Source organism: Balaenoptera musculus, chromosome 18 (genome assembly GCF_009873245.2).
Source record: "Balaenoptera musculus isolate JJ_BM4_2016_0621 chromosome 18, mBalMus1.pri.v3, whole genome shotgun sequence".
Lineage (NCBI taxonomy): Eukaryota > Metazoa > Chordata > Mammalia > Artiodactyla > Balaenopteridae > Balaenoptera > Balaenoptera musculus.
Window position 1 is genome coordinate 52,765,706 of NC_045802.1, and position 26,788 is coordinate 52,792,493.

General features: G+C 35.4%; 1 protein-coding gene across 1 annotated transcript in view; it reads left to right on the top strand.

Moving 5' to 3' along the window:
• NDFIP2 (Nedd4 family interacting protein 2) overlaps positions 1-26,788 on the top strand; it is a 59,040-nt gene that overhangs the window by 18,184 nt on the left and 14,068 nt on the right. The window contains exons 2-4 of the mRNA XM_036831429.1: positions 12,616-12,781; positions 16,521-16,654; positions 22,714-22,807. Coding sequence (XP_036687324.1) covers positions 12,616-12,781; positions 16,521-16,654; positions 22,714-22,807 — 394 coding nt within the window. The remainder of the gene's footprint in view (positions 1-12,615; positions 12,782-16,520; positions 16,655-22,713; positions 22,808-26,788) is intronic.

Sequence of the window (26,788 nt, forward strand, 5' to 3'; positions counted from 1 at the left end):
TATAATGTGATTAACAACTAGTTAAGACAGAAGGGCACCATGAAGAAAACTCTTGTTATAGGTGGGAAAGAGACAAAGAAAAAGCCTTTATGAATCATTTTGACCTCCAAATGGGTTTCACTAGAATATCATCACACTCAAATGGTTACATGCTGGTATTACTTTATGTGTTAGTACTGTTAACTGGTTGCTGGAAAATAACAAGCATCATCTATCTAGGTTTATGTACCTTTCTTTTCTTGTAAAGACAAGAATGATTATAAAAGGTTATTGAATGGATATAAAGTCTGTGGTGATTTTCTTTCATTTTTAGTGTCATTGAGCAATTTTATAAATGTCAGTTTTCTAACTTGTAGAAACTTATTCCTATAAGCATAGATGGAAATCTCTTTATCACATGTCCTACATTAAGAACAAAAAAAGATTGTTTCGTACTTTCTTTCATCTCTGTTCTAGAGAACTTAGAAAAAATACAGAAAAGTTAAAAAAAAACCCCAACAAAATACAGTTTTCAAGCACCCATGCTACCCATTTGTCTGTTAACAGTCATTTTGAAACTGCTAACAGTTCATCTTATTTAAAATAAATGAATAATATATGATTTACACGCACACACAATTTTGTTACTTCTTTAACACTGTATCATGAGCATTTCCTATTTCATTAAGTATCCTTTGGAAACACCATCTTAAATGGCCGTATAGGATTCTATTATATTGATACAGTGTGTTTATTTTATTTTGGATGAATAGATTGTTTCCAGTTTTCCATTTTTATAACACTAGGATGAACAGCTTTACAAAGAAATCCTATTTTAAGTTTCTGATTAGTTTCTTTGGATGTAGTCTTAAAATGAGAATTACTAGGCTAAAGTATATTTTTATAAAAAATGATATATACTTATTTTTTTAAATACAGGCAGTGTAAGTACAAAAAGAAGCAATCTAGGCACCCAAATCTTACCAACCAGAAATAAATTATGTTGACATTTGGTGAACACATTTCCATTTGTGCTTATGGACAGGAATAATATAATAAGAAAGGGATAATACTCTTTTTTTTTCTCTATCACTCTCTTTTTTTTTTTTTGTCTGCACTACATGGCATACGGGATCAGATCCCAGACCGGGGATTGAGCCCATGCCCCCTGCAGTGGAAGCGTGGAGTCTTAACCACTGGACTGCCAGGGAAGTCCCATTATTCTATTTTTTTAAATGAGAATACAAAATACGATTTTGTTTGAATTTAACAGCAAGGAAAAAATCCTTAAAGAACTGCTGAATTCTAGATAAAGGTTTCTTTACCACAGAGTTGTTAGGTTCTGTAGGATTTCACTAAAATTAAGAGTATAAAAATCAGTAAGAAATTGGAGTAATTTTTAAGACCTCATGTTTTGATTTTAGATATTAGAGATTAAATCCCTGCTGTGAAAGATGAGGTGAGTGGTACTAATACTTTCTCTCATGTTTTCTTTCCCCAGTTCCTGATTTTTATGTTGCTTATATTTTTGCTTTTTCAGGTTTGCTGTCTGTTTGCCAGCGGCTATTTATTTAGTCTTTAGCTCAACGTTTAGCATTAGTTCTGTCTTTGAAAGGACTCAGTGCTAACCACCATATCTTTTCTCATTGCTTTTTTCCTTATTTACTTTTTATTTGCTTAATTTTCTGATTGCCTGGTTTTCATCATGGAGTAGTTTTTCCCGAGGACCCATGGATGCTATGTATACTTTATACGTGGAAGACAACTTGGCTAGCCAGCTTTTTTTTTTTAAATGTAAATATTAAAACTATGAAACATTTCAAGCGTAAAGGACAGTATAGAAAATGATGTAAAAGATAGTTCTATATCCACTGTGGAGATAACAGACGTTAGCATGTATTTGTTACAGTATTTTACTATTTTATACTTTTTCAGCTTGCTTTATTCACTTACCGTGTTTTAAAGATTTATCTATGATGACTCATGTAGGTCTAATTCATAAGTTTAAAATGAATTGTGTTACAATCGTGGAATAATATTTATTCATTTTGTGCTGACCAGACAGTTGTTATCAGTGTCTCGCTATTGCAAATAGTACTACCATGAGCATTCTTGTATGTGCCTCTTTATGTGCAAGTGTTTTCTAGTATTGACGTTTGCAAGTGGAATTATTGGGTCCTACACACCTTCAGCCTTACTAGGAATTGCCAAATTGCTCTTCAAGGTGGTTGAATGAATATATATTCTTACTAGCAGTAGTTCGGCTTCTAACACACCGTTTTTGCTTCTTTAATTATTAGAAATATTTACTTTTTAAATTAATAATTTATGTTCTTCCTGTGTGCTGTTGTTTCATTTCTTTTGTCTAATAAAATCTGTTTTTCCTAGAGTCTTCATTAGTATTAACTTATGTCAAAAGGTCACCCCTGTTGTGACCTGTTTTTGGTTTTTGTATCTATATTCTTTAATAGTAAACTACTTTTGACGGATAAAAGTCCTATGTATGAACATTTATTACTGTTCTGTGCTCAAAGTCACTGACGCTTCTTTCTTCAGTGTGTAAAGAGTCTCAGGTAGTTTATGCATTGACCTAGCCTTGCCAGCTCTTTGATTTTGTGATGGGAGGGGACAGCTCTTTGTGATTTTTGTGACTTTCTTTACTATTGACTGTCTTGTCTAGCTGTGGTAAGAATGTCTCTAGAGTAGTTACTCTAAAAACTTGGGTGATGTGGGGATGGAATTTATATTCTTCTTTAGCATGTATTAATTCAGTTATCTATGGTTTTTGGAAAACACCGTTAGTTTAATTCAGTAAGCTTTGGGGGACAAATATTTACTTATTAAGTTACGGTGATTGCCCGCAAAAGTTGAATGATTAAATATGTCAGGTTTCTACTATGTGTAAAAATACCATGGGAATCATAGAATATATGAGTTGTGATTATTGATCTTGAGATGTTCAGTGCATCCATTACTTGACCAAGCTGTCTCTTGCCTTTTGGTAGAAGAAAAACTCTGCGAGGCTTAGGGGACTGCATATTTAATGTGAAGCTTATTCTGTGTCCTAAACTCTGCTACCTGTTTTAGGGGATACCACGATGAATAAAGCATACTTCCTAAATTTCACATGCTTATGATCTGACTAGGAAGGTAATAATATTCCCAGATCTAATTAAAGGGTCTCTAAGCTTCTAGGGCCTCAAGAAGTACAGCACAAACTTGGAACTGATAGTTTCCTGGAAGGAAATGGTTGCAATTAGAGTTTACTAGCTCTTGTTTTTTATTCTGGTGCCTGAATAGTTTTGCTTTTAAAACCTCTTGAATGTTCAGATTTTGATTGCTAGAAGGGGGCTTATTTTAATATTATTACTATACTTTAATATCTGAGATTCACTTCTCTATTATGAAGTATACTCTTTAGCCAATTTTGCTTTTTAACTTTACCAGTTATGACATTTCCTGACTTATTTTGGTGCATGCAGGTTAAAAAACTTTCTGGAGAATCTGTCAAAGGGTTCTTATTTAATTTGATTATGGAAACAGAAAAGAACCTTTCATTACAAGTTGCCATTGTCATTATATTTATCATTGCTTATGTTGGATAGGATATGTTGACTGAAATAAACACACACGACATAAATGTTGTGAGTTCAGTTTTATTCAGGGACCTTACTGAGGACTATAGCCTGAGAGATAGCCTCTCAGCTCCGAGGAACTGCTCCAAAGAGGTAAGGGAGGAGCCAGGATGCCTATGAACTTTATTTGCTGGGAAAACCATGTAGTCAAGATAAAAAGATTACTGCTAAGCACAAAGAAGACATCTGAAGTGAATGATTTTGGTGCTTTTCTGTGTATGGGAAGATGCAAGAATCTGAGGTCATTTGAAATGTTTTCTTGGATATGTATCTTAACTATCTAAGGGCCAGTATATCCAAAGCACAGAATGTTTCCTGTTTTTCACCATCCTGAATCCCCCCTCAGGGTGCACTGTCCCTGGGCAGTAGCTAATGGCTTTATCCTTGTAGAACTGGAATGGCAGGGAACATTTATTTCTTTACAAATACCAGTATGTTAGCTTATAAAAATCAGAACATTGAGCTATTTTGAAAACTCAGGGTTTGAATAGTTTTGTAAATTCAAACATTATCATTAAAATTTTCTTCTGCTTATAAAAAATGCGTGGGGGCACCTTCTCCATCGGGGTTTCTAAATTATGGTCCCCAAACCAATTAAGGAAATCTTAAACCCTGGAATTGCTCTGTATCATTATTTCCACAGCAGTGTTCTATGTCCTCTAAGTGGACAGTCTTAGCTTATTTTATTGCCCGCCTTTGACACAGGCACCCAGCCCAGGAGGAGGGCCAGGCTGGCTGGGAAGCAGTTGCAGTGCCAAAGGAGAAAATGATCCTGACCAGCGTAGATAGCAGGGTGGGTGCAGTCCCACCCACAGTACTGTGAATCTGTAATGAAAGAGGGATGGAAGGGATTTGAGGGAGACAATCACATGTCTGCCACAGATAACTTAATTGCTTAAGACCACAGCGTAATCATCAATAAATACACCTCAAAAAGCTGCTTGAGTTGTAGAGGACAAAAACCCAAGTACTGGCCAGATTTGAAGAATGCAGTCTTTTAAAAGTAAACGTAAAATATGTTATGCAACGCACATATTTTGGTATAAAACCACGAAAGGTGAGGCTGAAGCAGAACATCTTCCTATGATGAAATATATAAACAGTTATGGCATACATGATGGTCTTTTCATGCTCAATTCATGTGTGCTAGATTGAGAAATTAGGGGGAGACTGAGGAGGTAAATGGGGGCTGATAGGGAGCAGTGCCCTGTAGACAGACAGCCTTAGATGAACGAAAGTATGAGAAACTGCCAGCCCAGCACTCAAATATTTTTTTCTCCTTTCTTTTTTTTCTTTTCTCTCATTTTTTCCCTTGGACTATGATAATCTGTGTTAAGATCTTATTGACCTATTGCTAAAGAGGCATAATTAGAGGGCAGATTTGTAAATATGTATTTTCTTAGGTAAGATCTGAGTAAGCTAAATAGAATTTTGAAAAGTGTATCTTTCTGTTGATATAAACATTTAAGAATAAGATCAAGTATTTGTCATTTAATTAAAGGACTATGAACACGACTAATGAGTGTACCATATAGAGCACTTTGTATTCAAAGAGAGAATCTTAGGATCTAGCCGATTTACATTGCAGTTTTAGCATATAAAAAGGAATTTAACTGGAGGCTGAATTCTTCTGAAAATAGCAATTTATATAAGATCTTTATCCCATCTGTTTGGTTTCTTTGTTCCTTGGAGGTCATTGAGATGTAAATATACTCTAACTCTTTCTCCTTTAACTTACTAAGGTAATAACTAGCTGTTAGAGACTTCAAAGTACTTGGGTTATAGCAAGGTTATTTCTCCAGTCTTTTCATTTTATACTGTTGTGACTGGTGACCTATATTGCATGTTCTTTTAATTTTAACCAAAGTTGATTCCAAATACTTTGGAGCTTATTTTTGTAGTGTTCAACAAGACAGACATAACCTCCAGTTTTGTAGAGCTCTTACTTTAGCTGGGAAAACAGATTGTAAATGAATGGTCACATAAATAATTGCTATTGTAATAAGTGTGCTAAAGAACAGGGTGCTTTAAGATTGTATCCTAATCTACTTTTGAGAGATAGGCAAGATTTTCTTGAGAACTTGATTTTTTAAAAAAAATGTATGTATGTATGTATGTCTGCATTGGGTCTTCGTTGCTGCGCGGGCTTTCTCTAGTCGCGGCGAGCGGGGGCTTCTCTTGTTGCGGAGCTCGGGCTCTAGACGTGCGGATTTCAGTAGTTGTGGCACACGGGCTCAGTAGTTGTGGCTCGCGGGCTCTAGGGCTCAGTAGTTGTGGCTCGCGGGCTCTAGAGCTCAGGCTCAGTAGTTGTGGTGCACAGGCTTAGTTGCTCCGTGGCATGTGGGATCTTCCCAGACCAGGGCTCGAACCTGTGCCCCCTGCGTTGACAGGCGGATTCTTAATCACTGCACCACCAGGGAAGTCCGAGAACTTGATTTTAAGCTAAGACCTGAACTGTGTGTAGAAGTCAACTAGGCAGTGCAGTATGGGAGGAAAAGAATTGTACATAAAGAGCCTAGAGCCCCTTTTTAGTATGTGACTATGTTTAATGTTGTTTTAAGAAATGAATTAATGAGTGCATATCTAGGTCAGAAGCTCAGAAGAACTGTCTAGTGTGCCAATATAAATTTGGTCTTCTGTTCTTTAATCACTCTGTTGCCCCATTAATTATCCCTCTCAATTTTTCCTTTAAAAAAACAGATACAGTTCCTCATTTGCGTTCTTCACATATATTTTTCCTGTGGTTACAGTTTCAGATTGTGTCATTTTTAATAGAAAGTTGTATGTACGTAAACCCAGGGAAGCTATTATAATGATATTACATTTTATGTGGAAAAAGCTTTTTTATCATAGGATATAGTGTTTACCTTAACATTGTTGCCTGTGAGACATGCCAAACCAGAAATTAGAGGACTTTTGCATTTGGTTTTATTTATTAAAAATTTAAAAATTCAAAGTGATTTATGTTTAGGGTGAAAAATCAAATAGTAGAGAATGATGAAATCTCTTCCCCACCTGCAGCTCTTTGCTGTTTCTAGTGTATCCTTCCAGAAATTTTGATTGCCTATATATGTACTACACAAATAATCTCTTATTTATTTATTTTTTTTGGAATTTGTAGGAAATAGCTTTTTTAAAAGAAAGTTTTATTGAAGTATAGTTGATCTACAGTGTTGTGTTTATCTCTCTCTTATTATTTAAAAAAACTCAGTTATACTGTACATAGTCTTTTACACCTTTCTTTCAGTTGACATATCATGAGCAGACAGTAACAGTTTAAAAATGAAGTAAGAATCCTTTTTGTTTAAAAGACACTTCGTTGTGTCTTGATAAAATATCTGATGATACTTGGTTTTTAACAGTTGTTTTGCAGACTTGTTCAGGTGACAGAGCATCTGAAGCCCACTGTGCTCTTTGTAGAACACCATGAAATAATGATATTCTCTCATACTAACAAGAAAGGTTTTTGCCAGCAGAAATATGCCTGTATTATATTATGAAATATAAAACTGTAACCAAAATTCTGTACTTTCAAAAGAAGAAGCTGAAAATTAGGCACGGTAAATATTTTTCCTTTAATGTTTACTTGTTGCTTATGCACTCTTTCCTAATCATTTGTATCATTTTCGAATCATTTGCTAATCATTGCTTTATCATAGGCTAGTTCTCATTAGAAGAAAGGTATCCAGAGACAGCAAAAGTTTAGTGGAAAAAATTTGGTGGGGAGTAAACCTCAAATTAAGAAGATCCTGTTCATTTGCTTAATGGTATGTGTGTGTATGAGGACGACTGCTGTAATTCAGTGTTGTTGGTAGAAAATCTAGCTCCCTTTGCTAAGCAGCACTGTTTTGTGGAACTCTGTCTTCTGAGGTATTGGTTTTAACACTTGGGCTGTTTGTAGAAATTTCTTAGCACCTTATCCCTAGGAGCATAGATAAGGTAGCTTACTTTCTTCTTGGGTGACTAAAATGAGTAACTTGACTCTACAGATTGATTTTACTGCTACACATATCTGTTTGCTTCTCTAAATCAGGTGTTAGATAAGGCAACATTGAATGATAGAGGCTACCAGAGGTTTTTTTCTAGAATCGTGTTATCTTAGAGTCAGAAGGAACCTTTGTCATCTACTAATTTTGTACAAAGGGCAAGAATCCCATTATATGTCAGTTGACCGAGACCGTACAATTTTTTTGAGAATGAACGGGGTGGAGAAAATGCTAAATTGAATGGGGCTGTGACACAACAGGTGTAAAGTGGGACTGTCCTGGGGAAAACAGCTGTATGGTCATCCTAGTTATAAAACAGTCTTGCCAGATAGTCATCCAAAATCTGCCTGAAAGGATTTGTTGCCCCACAGAAAAGCTAGTACTCTAAAAATTAAAAAGTTCTAACTAAAAATTTTTAACTTTTTTATTGAGCTAAAATTTATCTCCTTGCAACTACTAACTCTTCTCCCCAGTTTTGCCCTTTGGTAATAAATGTAGTCAGAATATGGCAGTATACAACATATATTAGTTCTTTAGAAACTTTAAAAAAAAATAACTTTAGAGATAGCTCGTTTTTTATTTCCCCAAAATCTTACAGTTCTGCCCTGTAGTTCAATTTCTGTGCCCAAATTGAAACAGAAAAGAAGAGAAAAGAAATGAGAAGAAAGGTGAAAAAAAGACCATACAACTGGCTAACCTACCAGGCCCTGGTACAGGGCACTGTTCACTAAACAACACTTGATTGCACATCCATAATTCTCATCTTGGTATGTTTAGAAAACATTCAGTGAGATCTCTAGCTTCTCAAAAATAAAGTTTCTAGTTATTACATTAATATTTTATCACCTTAAAATAGAATAAAGGGATATGTATAGGAGACACGCCAATTAAAGTAAAAGAAACTATAGTTTATACACAGGAAGGCTAGACCTCCAGCTAGCTAATCATAATGATTACAGTTTCCTTATCATTAAAAATACTTATATACATCTATAAAAACTAGAGATAGCTAGATACATTTAACAAAGCCCTCTTGTCATCCTTTTACCCTTCGGACTAAAAAACTATGGTTTAGTGTGCAACTTTTCATCACCCTGGTCACTAGATGAAAGATATTTTAATTTTCACATGCTATTGCCCACATTTTTTTCCAGGAGGCTCGTAGATAGGACAAGCTGGGAGGATAACTTTCTTTTTTTTTTTTTGGCTTTCGGGATCCTAGTTCCCCGACCAGGGGTGGAACCCTGCTCCCGCTGCAGTGAAACCGCCAGGCAGTTCCCTGGGAAGATAACTTTTGAGGTGATGTGTGGATGGGACACAGAGCCTGGTTCATTACTGAATATATGTAGGTCCCACCCCACTCCTCCCCCCCCCCCCTTTTTTTTTTGCCGTTTAGGTAATTGTTATAGAATGTAAAATAGAACCATTTAACAACATAGCAGCATGATTAAGGAAAAATTTCTACAAATTGGCATTGTCTAATTTGATAAACATGTAACTTAATTTGAACCCTTGTAAGAACTTAGTTAAAAGGCAATCAAATGTCGAAAAAATTAAACAATAGTCAATCTAAGAACAAAATGGAAATTTTTATTGGAGCCAGTCTGAGGATTATAACCGGGAGACAGTCTTTCAGAAAGCTCCTAGGGCTGTTGCCGGTTAGAGGTCAAAGCACAGTTATATAAGTTTTTGAGACAAAGTAACATATTGACAGTTTACATAGTCCAACAAGGTGAGTAGTGGGGTCATTGTGACTCGTTACAGAATTGAGAAAGGAATGTTATCTCCTAAGGAGTTACCTTGCTGGCACCAGATGGAAATTAATTTTTTTGAGTGAGCAGGCATTCCTGCGTCTTCTAAGGGGATCTAGTTAACGTATAGTGCAGATGCACAATGCACACTAAAGGGGAGGGGGTAGTGCCTCAAAGGGCAGAAAAATTTTTATGTTAAAATTTTTCTTGTGCTTCCTTAAAAATAATTTTGTCTCATCACACAGTTGGTTAATTTATGGAGACACCAAAGATATCAAAATACAGTGTTGCATTTAAAGTAAATTGGAAGTTCTATGCTACAGTGGGTAGAGATTGTTGACTGAGTTACTGGGTTTTACTGTTAACACAGAGCAACTGTTCACTGTAATATATATACATATATATATATATATATATATATATGTATATATATATATATATATATATATGTTTTGGCTGTGCTGTGTGGCATGCCCGATCTTAGTCTTAGTTCCCTGACCAGGGATCGAACCTGTACCCCTGCATTGGGAGCACGGAGTCTTAACCACTGGACTGTCAGGGAAGTCCCCTATATTATAATTTTGTAAAAACAAAACTGGAGGTGTTAGGTAAGGCAGTTGAAATAAATTGGTGTGTTTTATAAGTTCCAAAGCTTTACTTCTGAGATCATATGTAAAAGTATCTGTAGTTATTCTTTTTATTGTAGTTATTTGAATATATTTTGACAGGTTTAAGAAGAGAGTTGGTCATTCTGGGGAGCATATTTGTATATTTGATGTGGTAGGGGTGTTTCTTGTGAGGAACTAGAGGAGAGTTGTTTGTCACGTAGGATTTTCTCTTCAGTACATTCCATCTACATTTGCGGTATTAATAGTAAATACGGAAAAGTGGCTTCCTCTTTTTTGACACCTTCATTATTATTTGTTTAGTAATACTAATTACTATATATACTAAATATACTAATATATTCTAAATTACTAAGTATATACTAAGTATTTATCTGTACTTTATTTGCCTTAACTTGTTCATCTGACATTTTTGCTCCTAAAAGTGTGGTCAAAGATGACTACACTGGGAATTCTCCTGGGTGCCTTGTAATGGGAAACATAGGAGATGCTTTGTGACACCAGGGCAGAGTGTTGCTAGTCAAGAGGGTGCTCATTTAGTGCCTACTTGGAAAAGTGCTGCAAGTAAATAAATGTAAAAGCTCATACAGAGTTGACTTTATGCTTATTTGACCTTAGAATTCAGTTTCTGTGAGTAGATGTCATTGTATAAACTTTGGTGCTGTCGACTGAAGAAAAACGCATAACCTAAAAATTGCGACATGTTTTATTTGAGGACCGTACTGAGGATTATAGCCCAGGAGACAGCCTCTCAGATAAGCTCTGAGGTGCTGTTGCAAAGAGGACAGGGATACACTGGAGTTTTTGCTGGGGTGGTAGGGGGAAGTAGTAGGACATGAGAAGATTACTGCTGATCACACAAAACAGACATCTTAAGTTAATGATTTCAGGGCTTTTCTATGTATGCGGAGATGCAAGAGTCTGGGCTTATTGAAATTGTTCTTTAGTTATGCTTCCTAACTATGTAGGGCCAGGATCCTGTTTTTCCCCACCCTGAGTTCCCCTCAGGGTGCACTGTGTGGGGCTGGCTGCAGTGGCTGATGATTTGATGGTGGGCAACATTCATTGCTTACTGGAATGGCAGGCAACACGTTTTGTCCATAGTGTTATGGACAAAGTTGTCTTCTTAAACTTGAGATGATTTTAGGTTTGTTTATACTGTTTTGTTAAAAGTTATAATACCCTTATGAACCCCCAAAAGTGTTTTGCTACTGTGATCGCTTTACCAAGACACATGCAAACAGCAGTGAAGTAAATTGACCTCCTGTTTTACTTGGCATATTTAAAAAAATTCTTTAGAGGCGAGTGAGTGACTACTTATTGGACTGACAGAGTACCACATAATTTCTGTTTTTGAGTTTATAAAATAAAGTATATTAAATAAAAGGGAAGAAGGGTGGAACTAGTATTTGTTAAATGCCTTCTGTGTGTTAGGCATTATGCTAGATGATTTTCAAATATTATTTTACAATTCTTTGAGGATTTTGGTTGCATTCAGAACTTACCTATGGAGACACTGAGGTACAGAGAAGATAAGTTTATCAAAGCTACTAGAAAGTGGAGTAATAATTCACCTATTCTTTCTAAAATCCAAAAATGCATTATATCACAACACACAGATTTGCTCTGTGACAAAATTTCTTTCCCTCCCTCCCTCCCTTCCTCCCTTCCTCCCTTCCTCCCTCCCTCCCTCCCTCCTTTCCTCCCTTCCTCCCTTCCTCCCTCCCTCCCTCCCTCCCTCCCTCCCTCCCTTCCTTCCTTCCTTCCTTCCTTCCTTCCTTCCTTCCTTCCTTCCTTCCTTCCTTCCTTCCTTCCTTCCTTCCTTCCTTCCATATAAATGAAGTAAGAGGTGTGCAGCCCTACTGCTTGGGTGTGATTCGTGGCTTTACCCTTCCTAGCTGTTGTGATGTTTGGCAAGTTACTCTAAGTCTCTACACGTCTGGGGTGGTTTTGGTTTGGTTTGGTTTGGTTTTTTTTTTCTTTTTTTCTTTTAATCTGTCAGATGGGGATAACAGTCTAATAGTCTATCTTACAGGTGTTGTGAGGATTGAATGAGTTAAGTGATAGAGATTTCAATATATAGCATTTATTGAACTTTCAATAAATTTGTTGTAATGGACGTTTTTCAGAATTTTATGTGCACACTGACTTATTTTGCTTTATTAGTAATTCTTTTGCTACTTGGGAAAACCTCCTCACAGTATTCCACATTTTTGGAATGTATATATATTGTTATTCTGTTTCATTAATACATTTTACATTTCCAGTTATTTTAGATACTAGTGTAATAGATATGGTATTGTGTTTGTGTTAAGAGTTTTCTTTGCAGTACACGGTGATTGATACGTGGTAGACAATATTTATTGTAGGATCGAGAGAACTTGAATCTATTTGTAATCATGACTTTTTTCCTCTATAAATCCTAACAATTTGAACTTCATCCTTATTGTAAAGAAACTATAAAAATTCTAAACTTCTTAATGACTGATTATGTCTCTTAAAAATTTTGTTCATCTTTTTAAATGCTATTTTACCTTGTTTTTAGCTAAAAAATGATTCTTTGCCTGAAACAATCTTTAAAATTTTTTTTTTTTAATTTGATGCACATTAATGTTTTCATTTTCCTTTGTTCTCTTAGCTTCACAATGAAGAGGATAATTCAGAATCATCTGCTGTAGAGCAGCCGTCAACTTCAAACCCAACACCACAGAATGTGCAGGCCGCTCCTTCAGCATCTGGACTTGAGACTGACTCTTCTCCTCCACCTTACAGCAGTATTACTGTGGAAGTACCTACAACTTCAGGTATTGTTGTTTTCAGTATGAAACAACTAGTAATGTTTTTAATAGCTCAATTTTTTGTTTTGTTTTTACCAGTATGGTTTTGTGTAATTATCAAGTCTGTTAAGGGGCTTCTTCGGTTTTATGATTTTTTTTAAAAAAGGTTTTTCTAAAGATAGTTTATAAAATATTTCATAGATTACCTGTCTCATTGTTTTAAAAATTAATTTAAAAGTGTAGCTTGTTAAACTTTCTTATGCTTGTTAGAATCCCTTCCCAGTGGACCAGCCATATAACTTTTGGAAGAAATAACCATATATACATATACATTCATGCACACATATAATGCATACACACATGAATATATAAACGTACCCATATGTGTGTGTGTTTACTTATATAGTCATAATCAAGGTATTATTAATGATGAATGTGAGTGAGAATGTGGTAAGTACACGTGAATGGAGGTGAAGCGTACACATAATGTCCCCCCTACACATGGTAGTATTTCCTGAATACAAGGCAGTGATTACTGCTTGCTACTGTTCCTCTCATCCTTGCAGGTCATTCTCAAGAACTACGCTCATCTATTTCTCTGGTCACAATTTGTATTTTCCCAGTAATGCTAAGTTAATCATTCTATGATGGAAGATGCTGAGAGTGAAATTGCAGTCCCTTTGTTGTGGCTACTGTTGCTATTGCTGTTTAACAGACTACCTCAAACCTAATGGAGTAAAGTAGCAGTCATTTATTCTTGTTAATTCTCATGGTCTGGGGGGAACTGGGCTCCATTGTGAAGTTCTCTGCCAGGGTCTCGTGTGACTGTGTCTGATGGTGACCCTGGGACTGGAGGTAATCGCAGGCTTCCTTACTCACACGTTTGCTGGATGATCCTAGGGCCTCAGCTGAGGCTGTTGGCCAGAACAACTATATGTGGCCTCTTGTTGTGGCCTGGGCTCTTCACTGAATGGAGGCTGGCTTCTAAGAACAAGCATTCTGAGAGAAAGCCAAATGGAATCTGTGACATTGCCTCAAAAGTCACAGTGTCACATCTGCCACATTCAGGCTGTTAGAAGTGAGTCACTTAGTCTCTATTCAAGATTACTGAGGAATTAGTCTCCACCTCTTCATGGGAAGAGTTTCAAGGAGTATCACCACCACAGCTGTGTACAGCCGCTTCCCTCTACCACCAGAGCTTCTCCTTTGACAGTCTTCCCCATTTCAGTAAATGGCTCCAGCAGGCCAGAAACCTGGGAGTCATCTTTTTGGTACCTTATTGTAAAATTACATGGGTTTTTCTCCTTCAGTTTTTGTTGTAATGAAATGTATTATTAACAGATTTCTTCTTTAAGCTAATCCATCCCTATATTCTTAGAATAAATTCTTTTTGTCCTCATGTTCTAATCTTTCCTGGATTTAAATTTGTTAATATTTTATTTAGAGTTTTTGCGGCTTTATTAGTGTGATCTATAACTTTATGTGCTGTCTTTTTGGTTTGGGTATTAATATTATGGAAGCAACATAAAGTGAATTGAGAAGCTTCTCATTTTTCTATGATCGGGAATAGTTTTGATAATGTAGCATGACATTTTTAAAGGTTAGATAAATTTCAACTGTGAAACAAGTGGAGCCTGGTACCTAGAAGTTCAGTTATTCTCACAGTCTCCTCTGTGATTTCTGGTCTTTTTAATTTTTTCACGTGTGCTAAAAGGCCATTCCTGACTATAATTGAGCACAAGAACTGAGTAATTCTAGAATTTTGGGTTTCTGTTTAATGAAAACTGTTGATATTATTTTTCTTCAGCTTCTTAGTCAGTGTTGTTATATTTTAGGCATGGGCAGTGCCAGTTTTCTGTGGAGATTATGTTCTTCAGTAGGTCGCTTTATGGCTGCTTTTGTAGATCTGAGCAACATGAGTTATAAAAGGTGACATTTGCATAATGCTTCACAGTTTACAGAGTCCTCTTGAATACTCTTCTATTTCATCCCATAATAGCCAGTAATAGCCTCGCTGGGTCAGTTTTATGGATGAGAAAGTGGAACTTCACAGTGCTTAAGTGATTTGCTTGAGGTCACATAACTTCTAAGAAGAGGAGCTGGGATTGGAGCTCCCCAGACTTTAAATTCTGTGGTTGAGAACCAACCACTGCCTTAAAGGGTAGAAGAAAAGTAAGTAAAATTAACAAGTGAAAATTAAAGGTGCTCCTTCCCAACTTTCACTTGTTATTGGTGGAGATATTTTTTCTATCTTGGGTCTTAAAACTTTTCAGAAACTTACATATCTATTTTTAATGTCCTTGGATAATACATGCCATTGTTCCAGTTTTAAAAATGTATAGTTTTAATGTTATTGCTTAAATTCATAATCATGGTTTTTACTTAAATTTTGCTTCTACTCTAGTCTTCAGAATTAAAGAAATCTATTTACCTGACGGTGTATGGTGTTTTTACATCCTAATAATAAGTCTTTTCTAAGAATTTATGGCTCTTGTGACTTTTGGTGGATAACATTCAGTATTATACTCCCACTAACCACTTCCTGTTATTAGATTGAAAATTGCCTAACTTCAGATCCTTAGCTCTTATTGATAGCATTAAAAATACTTATTTTAAAACCTATGTACATTAAAACGCAACAGGAAGAATACTGCTGGAGTGCAGTGTTTTTTCATATGGAAAATGCAAGAAAATCTGATAAAGATAGGTAAAATTGTAAACAATGTAGAAGACGTAAAAATGCTGTAGTTATGATAGAGGAGACCACAGAGGTGATGTCAAACATTGTGGTATGTACTACTTTTAGAATCTACCTGTTTTTTATGTCAGTGATTCTAGCATAAGTCTAATCAATTGATTGACCTGTGTGTATGATTTTACTTATACCAAAGTTGGCAATAAATGATGCAGTTTTTAAAAAAAATTAGCAGTCTATATTTAATATTGTAATATAGTTCTGGAGATCATATTTCAAAAATAGCTTAAAAATTGGGGAGGGAGAAATTCTTCTAAAAAAGAAAACCTAAAGAACTAGGTAGATGGGGGGAAAATGGGAGAAGGGACAAGAGTAAAAAAAAGAGTTAAAAATCATCAATCTTTTAGCAAAGAGAAATACTGAGTTTTCTTAGGAGTTGTTAAAATTGACCTGTGTAGAAAAATTAACGTCTTATATATTATCAAGTAAATATGAGAATAAATAAATAATAAATAATAATAAATAATAAAGTATTTGGAGTCAGGAAATCCCTGGCTTCTGCCACTTCTTGATTGTGCGATACTGGGCAAATCGCTTAACTGAACCTCAGAGTTGCTAAGGTTAATGTATTTAGCAGTGTTAGAGTAAATGGCTAGTGCTGTTTCAGTGTTTGTTACCATTATTCCTGATAGTTTTACTTTTTGGCTGTGAGATTATGGGCAAATAAAGTCTTTGAGCATAGCGGTAGGAACATAGAGGATGCTCATATATGGTGAGTTTCCTACCTCCTTGTGTTGCCCACCTTTTTAGAGTCTCATTCTTGATGTTCTTGTTTGGTATATCAGCCGCTAGATGATATTTATCAGTTCTTTCTCTTGATAATAGATATAGGACTAAAATAATATATACGATGTAGTAGTAATTTATATGTTATATGGCTTATAACATAGGACTACAAATAGCAGTGATAGTCTTTAGTGGCGTTCTGTAACTTACTAAATTATGTTCTGGCTATAAACATAATATTAGTTTGTTTTAATGGTTATCTTTTTTAAAAATCCTTTTCTTCAGATACAGACGTTTACAGTGAGTTTTATCCTGTGCCACCTCCTTACAGTGTTGCTACCTCTCTTCCTACGTATGATGAAGCTGAGAAGGCCAAAGCGGCTGCAATGGCAGCTGCAGCAGCAGAAACATCTCAAAGAGTAAGACAATGTTACCATTTCCTTCTGAGAATATTATTTGTGTTAATTGATATGTATATTCAGTAATATCAAAAATAGTTCTTTGTGCTTGTAGTTTTGTTAGTATTTACTACTTATTTGTGTCATCATTTTTTGGCACTCTCCTATTTAAATTTACCTTCTGCATTCCTTGACCTTCTCATTTCGATTTCGATTTCTTTTGGTCTTCTCCTGCACCCTGTCTTCGCTTGTGGTCATCCTAGGTGGAATCTTTACCAATAATTTATCATTTCCTAAGTCTTGATTTCAGGCATCTCATGCATTAACCTTCGCCCCCCCATACTTCCAACTCCCTCATTCAAGTTACCCCCACCCCATTGACCTCTTCACTGTCAATGAAGTGTCTTTAGTGTCCTTATTTCCCTTCGTATATAGTTTAGATTCTGTGGTCCATAACTATAATTATAGATCGTTTTTTTCTATTCATTTTTTTTTTTTTAATCAGTCATCAATTTTACACACATCACCGTATACATGTCAATCCCAATCGCCCAATTCAGCACACCACCATCCCCACCCCACCGCAGTTTTCCCCCCTTGGTGTCCATACGTTTGTTCTCTACATCTGTGTCTCAACTTCATTTTTTATATATTAGCATAGCCAGTTTCGTGACTCTATGAATGAACTCAAGGTAGGTTAAAGACACAAAGAAAGAAGTTACCAGGCCTACAAAATTATGTTTGTCAGTTCACTTTTTTTTTTTTTTTTTTTTTTTTGTCCTTTGAACACATGCCACCCTAGAATTTGGGAATGATGGTCAAAGATTCCACCGCCCTTTTTTCTCCCTCATCTCCCTGTCTTAGTAATAGAGTCAGTGATATACATGTGTGTTATTTCCTGTTCTGGTAAAAGGAGTGGCTGTCTCAGTAATGGAGAATCAATGAGATGTATGTATGCTATTCTTCAGTCAGGTAAAAGGTAGAAATTATTTACATTTTAATGTGGCTGCAAGCAGGACTAGAGTTTGTTACCTTTTTTTCTTGCTTTAGTCTTTAGAGATGTCAAATTCTGGGTTAACCCCATTTTGTTCAGGAAAAAGACACAGAAATATCACATGACACAGGAAAGCTAGAATTAGGTGAGGGGAAACATCAAACACAGCAAACATCATTCTCAATGGTGAAAAACTGAAAGCATTTCCTCTAAGATCAGGAACGAGACAAGGATGTCCACTCTCACCACTATTATTCAACATAGTTCTGGAAGTCCTAGCCACGGCAATCAGAGAAGAAAAAGAAATAAAAGGAATACAAATTGGAAAAGAAGAAGTAAAACTGTCACTGTTTGCGGATGACATGATACTATACATAGAGAATCCTAAAACTGCCACCAGAAAACTGCTAGAGCTAATTAATGAATATGGTAAAGTTGCAGGATACAAAATTAATGCACAGAAATCTCTTGCATTCCTATACACTAATGATGAAAAATCTGAAAGAGAAATTATGGAAACACTCCCATTTACCATTGCAACAAAAAGAATAAAATACCTAGGAATAAACCTACCTAGGGAGACGAAAGACCTGTATGCAGAAAACTATAAGACACTGATGAAAGAAATTAAAGATGATACCAACAGATGGAGAGATATACCATGTTCTTGGATTGGAAGAATCAACATTGTGAAAATGAGTATACTACCCAAAGCAATCTACAGATTCAATGCAATCCCTATCAAGTTACCAATGGCATTTTTTACAGAGCTAGAACAAATCATCTTAAAATTTGTATGGAGACACAAAAGACCCCGAATAGCCAAAGCAGTCTTGAGGGAAAAAAGCAGAGCTGGAGGAATCAGACTCCCTGACTTCAGACTGTACTACAAAGCTACAGTAATCAAGACAATATGGTACTGGCACAAAAACAGAAACATAGATCAATGGAACAAGATAGAAAGCCCAGAGATTAACCCACGCACCTATGGTCAACTAATCTATGACAAAGGAGGCAAAGATATACAATGGAGAAAAGGCAGTCTCTTCAATAAGTGGTGCTGGGAAAACTGGACAGCTACATGTAAAAGAATGAAATTAGAATACTCCCTAACACCATACACAAAAATAAACTCAAAATGGATTAGAGACCTAAATATAAGACTGGACACTATAAAACTCTTAGAGGAAAACATAGGAAGAACACTCTTTGACATAAATCACAGCAAGATCTTTTTTGATCCACCTCCTAGAGTAATGGAAATAAAAACAAAAATAAACAAGTGGGACCTAATGAAACTTCAAAGCTTTTGCACAGCAAAGGAAACCATAAACAAGACGAAAAGACAACCCTCAGAATGGGAGAAAATATTTGCAAATGAATCAACGGACAAAGGATTAATCTCCAAAATATATAAACAGCTCATTGAGCTCAATATCAAAGAAACAAACACCCCAATCCAAAAATGGGCAGAAGACCTAAATAGACATTTCTCCAAAGAAGACATGCAGACGGCCACGAAGCACATGAAAAGATGCTCAACATCACTAATTATTAGAGAAATGCAAATCAAAACTACAATGAGGTATCACCTCACTCCTGTTAGAATGGGCATCATCAGAAAATCTACAAACAACAAATGCTGGAGAGGGTGTGGAGAAAAGGGAAACCTCTTGCACTGTTGGTGGGAATGTAAATTGATACAGCCACTATGGAGAACAATATGGAGGTTCCTTAAAAAACTAAAAATAGAATTACCATATGACCCAGCAATCCCACTACTGGGCATATACCCAGAGAAAACCGTAATTCAAAAAGACACATGCACCCGAATGTTCATTGCAGCACTATTTACAATAGCCAGGTCATGGAAGCAACCTAAATGCCCATCAACAGACGAATGGATAAAGAAGCTGTGGTACATATATACAATGGAATATTACTCAGCCATAAAAAGGAACGAAATTGAGTCATTTGTTGAGACGTGGATGGATCTAGAGACTGTCATACAGAGTGAAGTAAGTCAGAAAGAGAAAAACAAATATCGTATATTAATGCATGTATGCGGAACCTAGAAAAATGGTACAGATGAGCCAGTTTGCAGGGCAAACTGAAGTTGAGACACAGATGTAGAGAATGGACATATGGACACCAAGGGGGGAAAACTGCGGTGAGGTGGGGATGGTGGTGTGCTGAATTGGGCGATTGGGATTGACATGTATACACTGATGTGTATAAAACTGATGCCTAATAAGAACCTGCAGTATAAAAAAACAAACAAAACAACTAATACTAAACTTTCATTGGGTTATTTGTATGGAAATATGTTAATATAAATGTTTCAGACATTACATGAAATTTCTAAAAATCTTATATTTGTATTTGTATGGAAATATGTATGGAAATATGTTAATATAAATGTTTCAGACATTAAAAAAGAAAAAAAAATGATGTCCTATGATAAAATCTCTTGGACTGGTGTTTCAAAAAGAGTATGAAATTTTATATTCTTGCCATCATATTGACTGTTTTTTTGGCCTTCTACTGTGCTTTAATGTTTATTTCTTGAATTAGCTTGAAATGATATAAAAATTCATTAATATGTATTTAATCATTGCCAATTATTAAATTGACCATAAGACCATAAGGATATATGATTGCATAGTTTAAGGGATCTTTTTGCCTAAATAATGAGCAATATGGTTTTGAAAGTCTTTTTCTTTCAGAAAAGCAGTATATGTAGTGAGACTACCATGACTGCATGGAAAGAACATTGGTATCCTGGATTTAAGTCCTGCCTTGACCTAACTAATTATGTGATCTTGGGCAAGGCACTGAGCTTCTCTGAGCCTCTGTGTGTACTAACACAAAATTGAAAATTAACACCCAACTAAGGTTATGTATATGTTAACATGGAGATAGTGAGTTTGTAAATCAGGTCATGTCAATCATTTGATCAAAACTCTGTAAGACCTCCCAGTTCACTCAGTAAAATCCAAGGTCCTTTAGTGGACTCTGGCTTTATTTCTTCCTGTTTTCTCTCTTATTCACTGTGGTTTCAACCATGTTAGCCTCCTTGCTATTTCTGTAACATGCCAGGTCTGATTCTCTCTTAGGAACTTGGCACTGGCTTATCCCTCTGCCTAAAACACTCCTCTATGAGACGTCTGCATGGCTGACTCTCTTAGCTCTCCTTTAATTCTTTGCTCAGTGTCACCTTAATGAGGCTTATGCGACCACCATATTGAAAACTGTAGCCCTTACTAAACATTCTAAACATCCTTTCCTTACATTTTTTTTTTCCTAAACATCCTTTCCTTACTTTTTTTTTTTGCAGAGCATTTGTACCTTTTGTATAAGTAACTTATTTATTATCCGGCTCCCCTCACTGGGATATAGGCTTCAGAAAGGCAAGCATCTTTGTTTTACGTACATTCATATATCCCAAGTACCAGGAAGCAAAGTCTTATGTAGAATGGGTATTCTATCAGTATTTGTTGAATATTAGAGGCAATTAGTGATAACAGACTTTGTACGTGCTTTCAGAGACGTTTCTCGACATTTATAAGCAACTACAGTAATGTGTTTGTATATTATTTTTGTACACAAAAGTATTGTACTATATAAATGATTTTCACTTAATATATTTTGGAGATTATACTTTATTTCTAAATCTTTACATTGCTTTTTGAATTTCATTGTTTTAGATATACAATAATTTGTTTCATTGATCTCAAGAATTGTAAACGGTCTGAGATTTTAGCCTACTTGCAAGCTAACTGATTAGCTTGTCACAGTTTTGTGGATGCTCCCAGAAGACACAGGACTGCTGGGTCAGAGACAGAAGCTTTATTATTCGCAGCAATAGTAGTAGCCAGGGTATTAGCATTTTCCCACGGCAGTTTCCTGAGCCTCAGGTCCTGCAGGGCAACTCAGAGGGGGCCAAGCGATGCCTCTGCTCGCAGTGTGGAACCCTGAGTTCAGGGGAACCCAGTATTTTCTAATGGCCGATAAGCATGCCTACATCTCTGCTCTGGAGAGAGATACTATTTCTCTCTCCCAAAGCCATCTACTATATAAACATCCTTGAAAAGATAATACAGGAAAAAGGTAGCCAATGCCTCTACCTGGGAGACATATAGAAACATGAAAGACTCACAGAGAATTATCTCCTGACAGTTGCCCACTATTGATGGGCATTTAGGTTGTGTCTAATTTTTTGCCCTTATTAACATTGCTGCAGTGAATTATCTGTAATACATAATTTCTTATATTTCATGAGCTGGAATTACTGTGTCAAAGGATGTGTACGTTTCAATTTTTTTTTTTTAATTAATTAATTTATTTATTTATTTTTGGCTGTGTTGGGTCCTCGTTGCTGCATGCGGGCTTTCTCTAGTTGCGGCGAGTGGGGGCTACTCTTCCTTGCAGTGCGCGGGCTTCTCATTGCACTGGCTTCTCTTGTTGTGGAGCACGGGCTCTAGGCACACAGGCTTCAGTAGTTGTGGCACGCGGGCTCAGTAGTTGTGGCTCGTGGGCTCTAGAGTGCAGGCTCAGTAGTTGTGGCACATGGGCTTAATTGCTCCACGGCATGTGGGATCTTCCCGGGCCAGGGCTCGAACCTGTGTCTCCTGCATTGGCAGGCAGATTCTTAACCACTGTGCCACCAGGGAAGCCCACGTTTTAATTTTTGATAAATATTGCCAAATTGCCAACCATAGAGTTTGTACCAATTTAGAGTTCACCACTGATGATGAAAAATCCTCTTTCCATTTGACAGTGATGCAGCAGTGTCACATCGATCTTTTGTGATGTCATTTTCATTAATTCGATGTTATTCAATTTTTATCTTTTTTGTGTTTACTTTTAAAGTTACTCTTTTCAGGGGTGTCCATGAAAAATTAATACTTGCTAATGTTTTTTGAGTACTTATTATGTATCGGATACTGTACTCATTATCTCATTTTGCCTATACAATACATTGAGGACATTAGATTTTATTTAAATTTTTATCTTTACACTTAAGATAATAAAGTTGTAATTATCAGCAGTTTAGTGAGCTATTCTAATAGTTTATGTTTTACAGATTCAAGAGGAAGAGTGTCCAACAAGAGATGACTTCAGTGATGCAGACCAGCTCAGAGTGGGTAATGATGGGATTTTCATGCTGGCGTTTTTCAGTAAGTGAAAACTGAAACTATTTCCAAACTATTTTTTTGCATATATTAGTTGTGTATGTATTTAAAGTAACATAGACAGTGAGGGAAGGCAGATACTGTCAGTGTGTGTCTTACCTTGTTTAAAATGTAAATTGCTCCTGACATTTAACTAACTGTGATCACATGATACAAATCCTAGAATTTGTTAAACACTTATCAGGTAACTTTGTGTTGCAGTTATTATGCTAGATGCTGACTGTATAGAGATATATATATAAGCATATTTAAAGCTAAATATGTTTTTATATGTGAAATGCTGCATGTCCATTTGGGGCTATAGGAGCGTGTATAATGAAATGATAAATTCTGCTTTTGGAGCAGAGGACTTCCACTTGAGTGTCTTTAAACAGGAGGAAGGGTTGGAACAGGAGATATTCTGGGGAACTGGAACAATGTGATTTGAGACACAGGAGTATGAAGGTTTGTCTTATTTGTGCGGAATGGCGAGTAATTAGAAGACCAGAAACCGTAAATTTTAACCTTTTGCAACATTCTTAATTTAACATTTGACTTTATAAAGTAGACTTAAGCTACTTGTGGAAAGACTTCATTATAGCCTTCATTATTTCAGTTCCTACCTCAGGAATGGCACATAGTACACTCAGTAAATAATATTATGACACTCAAACTGTTTAAATTGATAAAATAATTTTTGGAAACCCAGTATTCAACTAAGTACATTTATTAGATTATGATAGGGTTAGTTTCTGCCCTCAACCTGGTTCAATGACCAAGCTTTCATACCTTCTTTGATAGAATGCTGATTTAATTTATTTCAGCTGTAGAGTTAATTTTGATGATAGAACTGAGGAATGTTTTACCTATGTAAAGTACCACATTCAACTTTAATAATAGACAAAATAGAAAATACATACTTCCTAAGTTGAGTTACTTTTGAGTCTGAAAATTCCCTTACCTTTTCCTCCATTTTGAAATGGTTCTTGCTTCCTTTCTTTATTTCATTTCATCTACTGAAGAAGAGAAGTAGTTAAACCGCTCAGAAATGTGTGGGTGGATGGGCAGGCAGTTACATTTTTCTCTTCAGATTTACTAAATTATATTCAGGTTGGCAATCAGCTAATGTATATGCAATATTTATGTCTTGTGGTTTTAGTTATAATTTGTAGTTAGATATGATGTTAAGTATGATGAAAAGGAAATGAACACTTTGGCTACAGATAACTCTGTTTTGTACTGTTAGTCTAGTGAACTTTAATTTTTTTCTTAGTTTAAGTTCAACCTGGTAACCCTTTATATTAATAACAGGCTTCCCACATATTTTCTTTACAAAAAGAGTAGCGTAAACATTAATTCCTTTCATGGTTATGTCTTTTAAGAAATCTTCATTGGAAAAAGAAAGAATTTAAATTTATTGTAGTTATTTGTAGTTAGCATAAATACCTGTTTCTTAGGAATAAAAACATGTTATTTGACACCATCTAATTATTTGACTCAGAGCTTAGTTATTATCTCTCCATTTCTGTATTTCACTTAACCATGCTATCTTCTTATCAATCTTTATTTTTTAGATCTGACAACATTTCACTGATACACCAGTGTTGTAAGTGCACAGTAACCTAGGCACTTGGTTGACCTTAATTTTGGCCACTGGTGGTACATTAATTAATATGAATATAAATATTTACATTTAATATATTAATGTAAATTACCTGCCTTTTATTACATTTTTACTAAATTATGTTTCTACAGTTTATATCTTTATGCTTCCTATTCTACAAATACTGTACCAGTATTATAAGAGTAAGATTATAAATTATTTTTCACCTTCATTTCCTGATAACATTTCTTTGGGTAGGCTGTAGGCCAGTACTTCAGTTTATTTGCTTTAATGAGCATAGATTTATTTGTAGTCACTACCATCTAGTGGCTGTTCTACAAATTGCAACTTGCTATATTTTCCAAACTCTAAACTATCCAGTAGCTATTGTCTAGGTTCTGTTCTATTGTCTATTTCTAAGGTCTGGAAATAGATTTTCTTTAACGTGGTTTACAATTTAAGCATTTCAGGTTATACAAGTTGTGCAAATAAAACTGCAGCAATTATCAATAAGAATATTTCAATTAAAACCTTTTGTTGGTTTAATTCTTTCCTTCTCTGTTTTCAATGTCTACAATTCAGTCTCTTACCACATGTAACCCTAAAAAAAGTTTACGCGTAAATTTGGTAAGATAATTGCTTGCCCATGTTCAGAAAATGTAAAGAACGAAATGTGTGTATCCCCTGATAATGTTTTGCTTCTCCTAATCCCTTGAAGTGTCACTGAAAAATGCCTTATATGTGCCTTATGTGCTTGTATCTGAGCATACTTTTAAGAGATTTTGTCTCTAAAAGAATGGAATAGAAGTCAGTTATATGTTAGTTAAAAGCTAGAAATTAAGGTTTGGTTCGTTGGATAATTGACATTCTGTGGAAATGACCTTGAACTCTAGTGCTTAAAAATGTAATGGATTCCGTTTAGAAAACTTTTCTAAGGTTTAGCCTTTCGTACTGTGTGTGACTCTTCACGTCAGCATGCTATAGTAATAATTAATCACCAGCATTATTCCCATTTTAGACTTGAGGGAAACATAATTAAAAAGATATTAAGTTACTTGTACGTAACTTTAAAAAGAATTAGAAAGGTGTTTTTGAAACGTGAATTCTGATTTGTAGGAAATTGCCAAACTGTCTTTCAGTTCCGTTCTGCATTCCTACCAGCAGTGAATGCTCTGATCCTCATCAGCATTTAGTATTAACAGTTTTAAAAATTTTAGAAATCTAATAGTTGTGTGGTAGTATCTCTTTGTGGTTTAATTTGCATTTCCCCAACGATTAGTGATATTGAGCATCTTTATTCAGTAAATTCTTTCAAGTACCTACCATGGATGAGTCATAAAAGTGACAGTTCTTAAAGGGGTTATCTGGGCACTACACATTGAAAAACAATGCATTGATGACTTATTCTGTTCATGTAAAGCTCTGTTTTTATATAGCTTTTAGATGAGGTCACATATTATAAGTGAATCCAGAAAGGGGGGACATCTAAGAAGTATAACTACACCTTAAGAAACTCATAATATTTGTGAACATTTTATTGAATTTGTTCTGTTTATAAGAAAAATAATTTTGTCATTTTTTAGTGGAAATGTCGTAAAATTAATAAATTGTTAGCTTCATGTTTTTCTCAATGGCTGATAGTTTAAACAAAGAGAATTGCATGAGGATAAGACAGGAATTTGCCTTTATGCCGTTCAGAATCAAGTATAGTGAAACCGATTATTCTTTGTCTGGGAACTTACTGTGTTTGAAACCTGGTGCATTTATATATAATGAGGATTTTTCTGTGATAAAAATATTAATAAGTGCTTAATGTTAGTATATTGGTATTCATTCATTTATGATATTCATTTGTTTATTTTCAAAGCAAGTATCAAAATTTTTTTAATTTAAAACTTTTTAAACTTTTCATTTTGAAATAATTTTAAATTTAGGAAATCATTGCAAAAATAGTACAATTGCCATATAACTTTCATCCAGCTTTTCCAAGTGTTAACGTATGTAACTTCAGTCCAATCATCAACATTAGGAAATTAACATTACGAAATACTACGAACTAGTTTGTAGACCTTATTCAGATTTTGCCAGTTGTCCCACTGATGTCCTTTTCTTGATCTAGCATCTATTTCAGGATTACTCATTATATTAGTTTCTGTGTTTCCTTAGTCTGCCTCAACCTGGAACAGTTTCTTAGTCTTCCTTTGTTTCATAACAACTTTGATTCTTCTGAAGAATACTGGTCAGTTATTTTGTAGAATGTCTTTCAGTTTGGATTTAGCTCATGTTTCCTCATGATTAGATTCAGGTTTTGCATTTCTTTCCTTTTTTTCTTTTCCCCCCTCAAGAATACCACAGAAATGATGTGTTCTTTCCAGTACATCAAA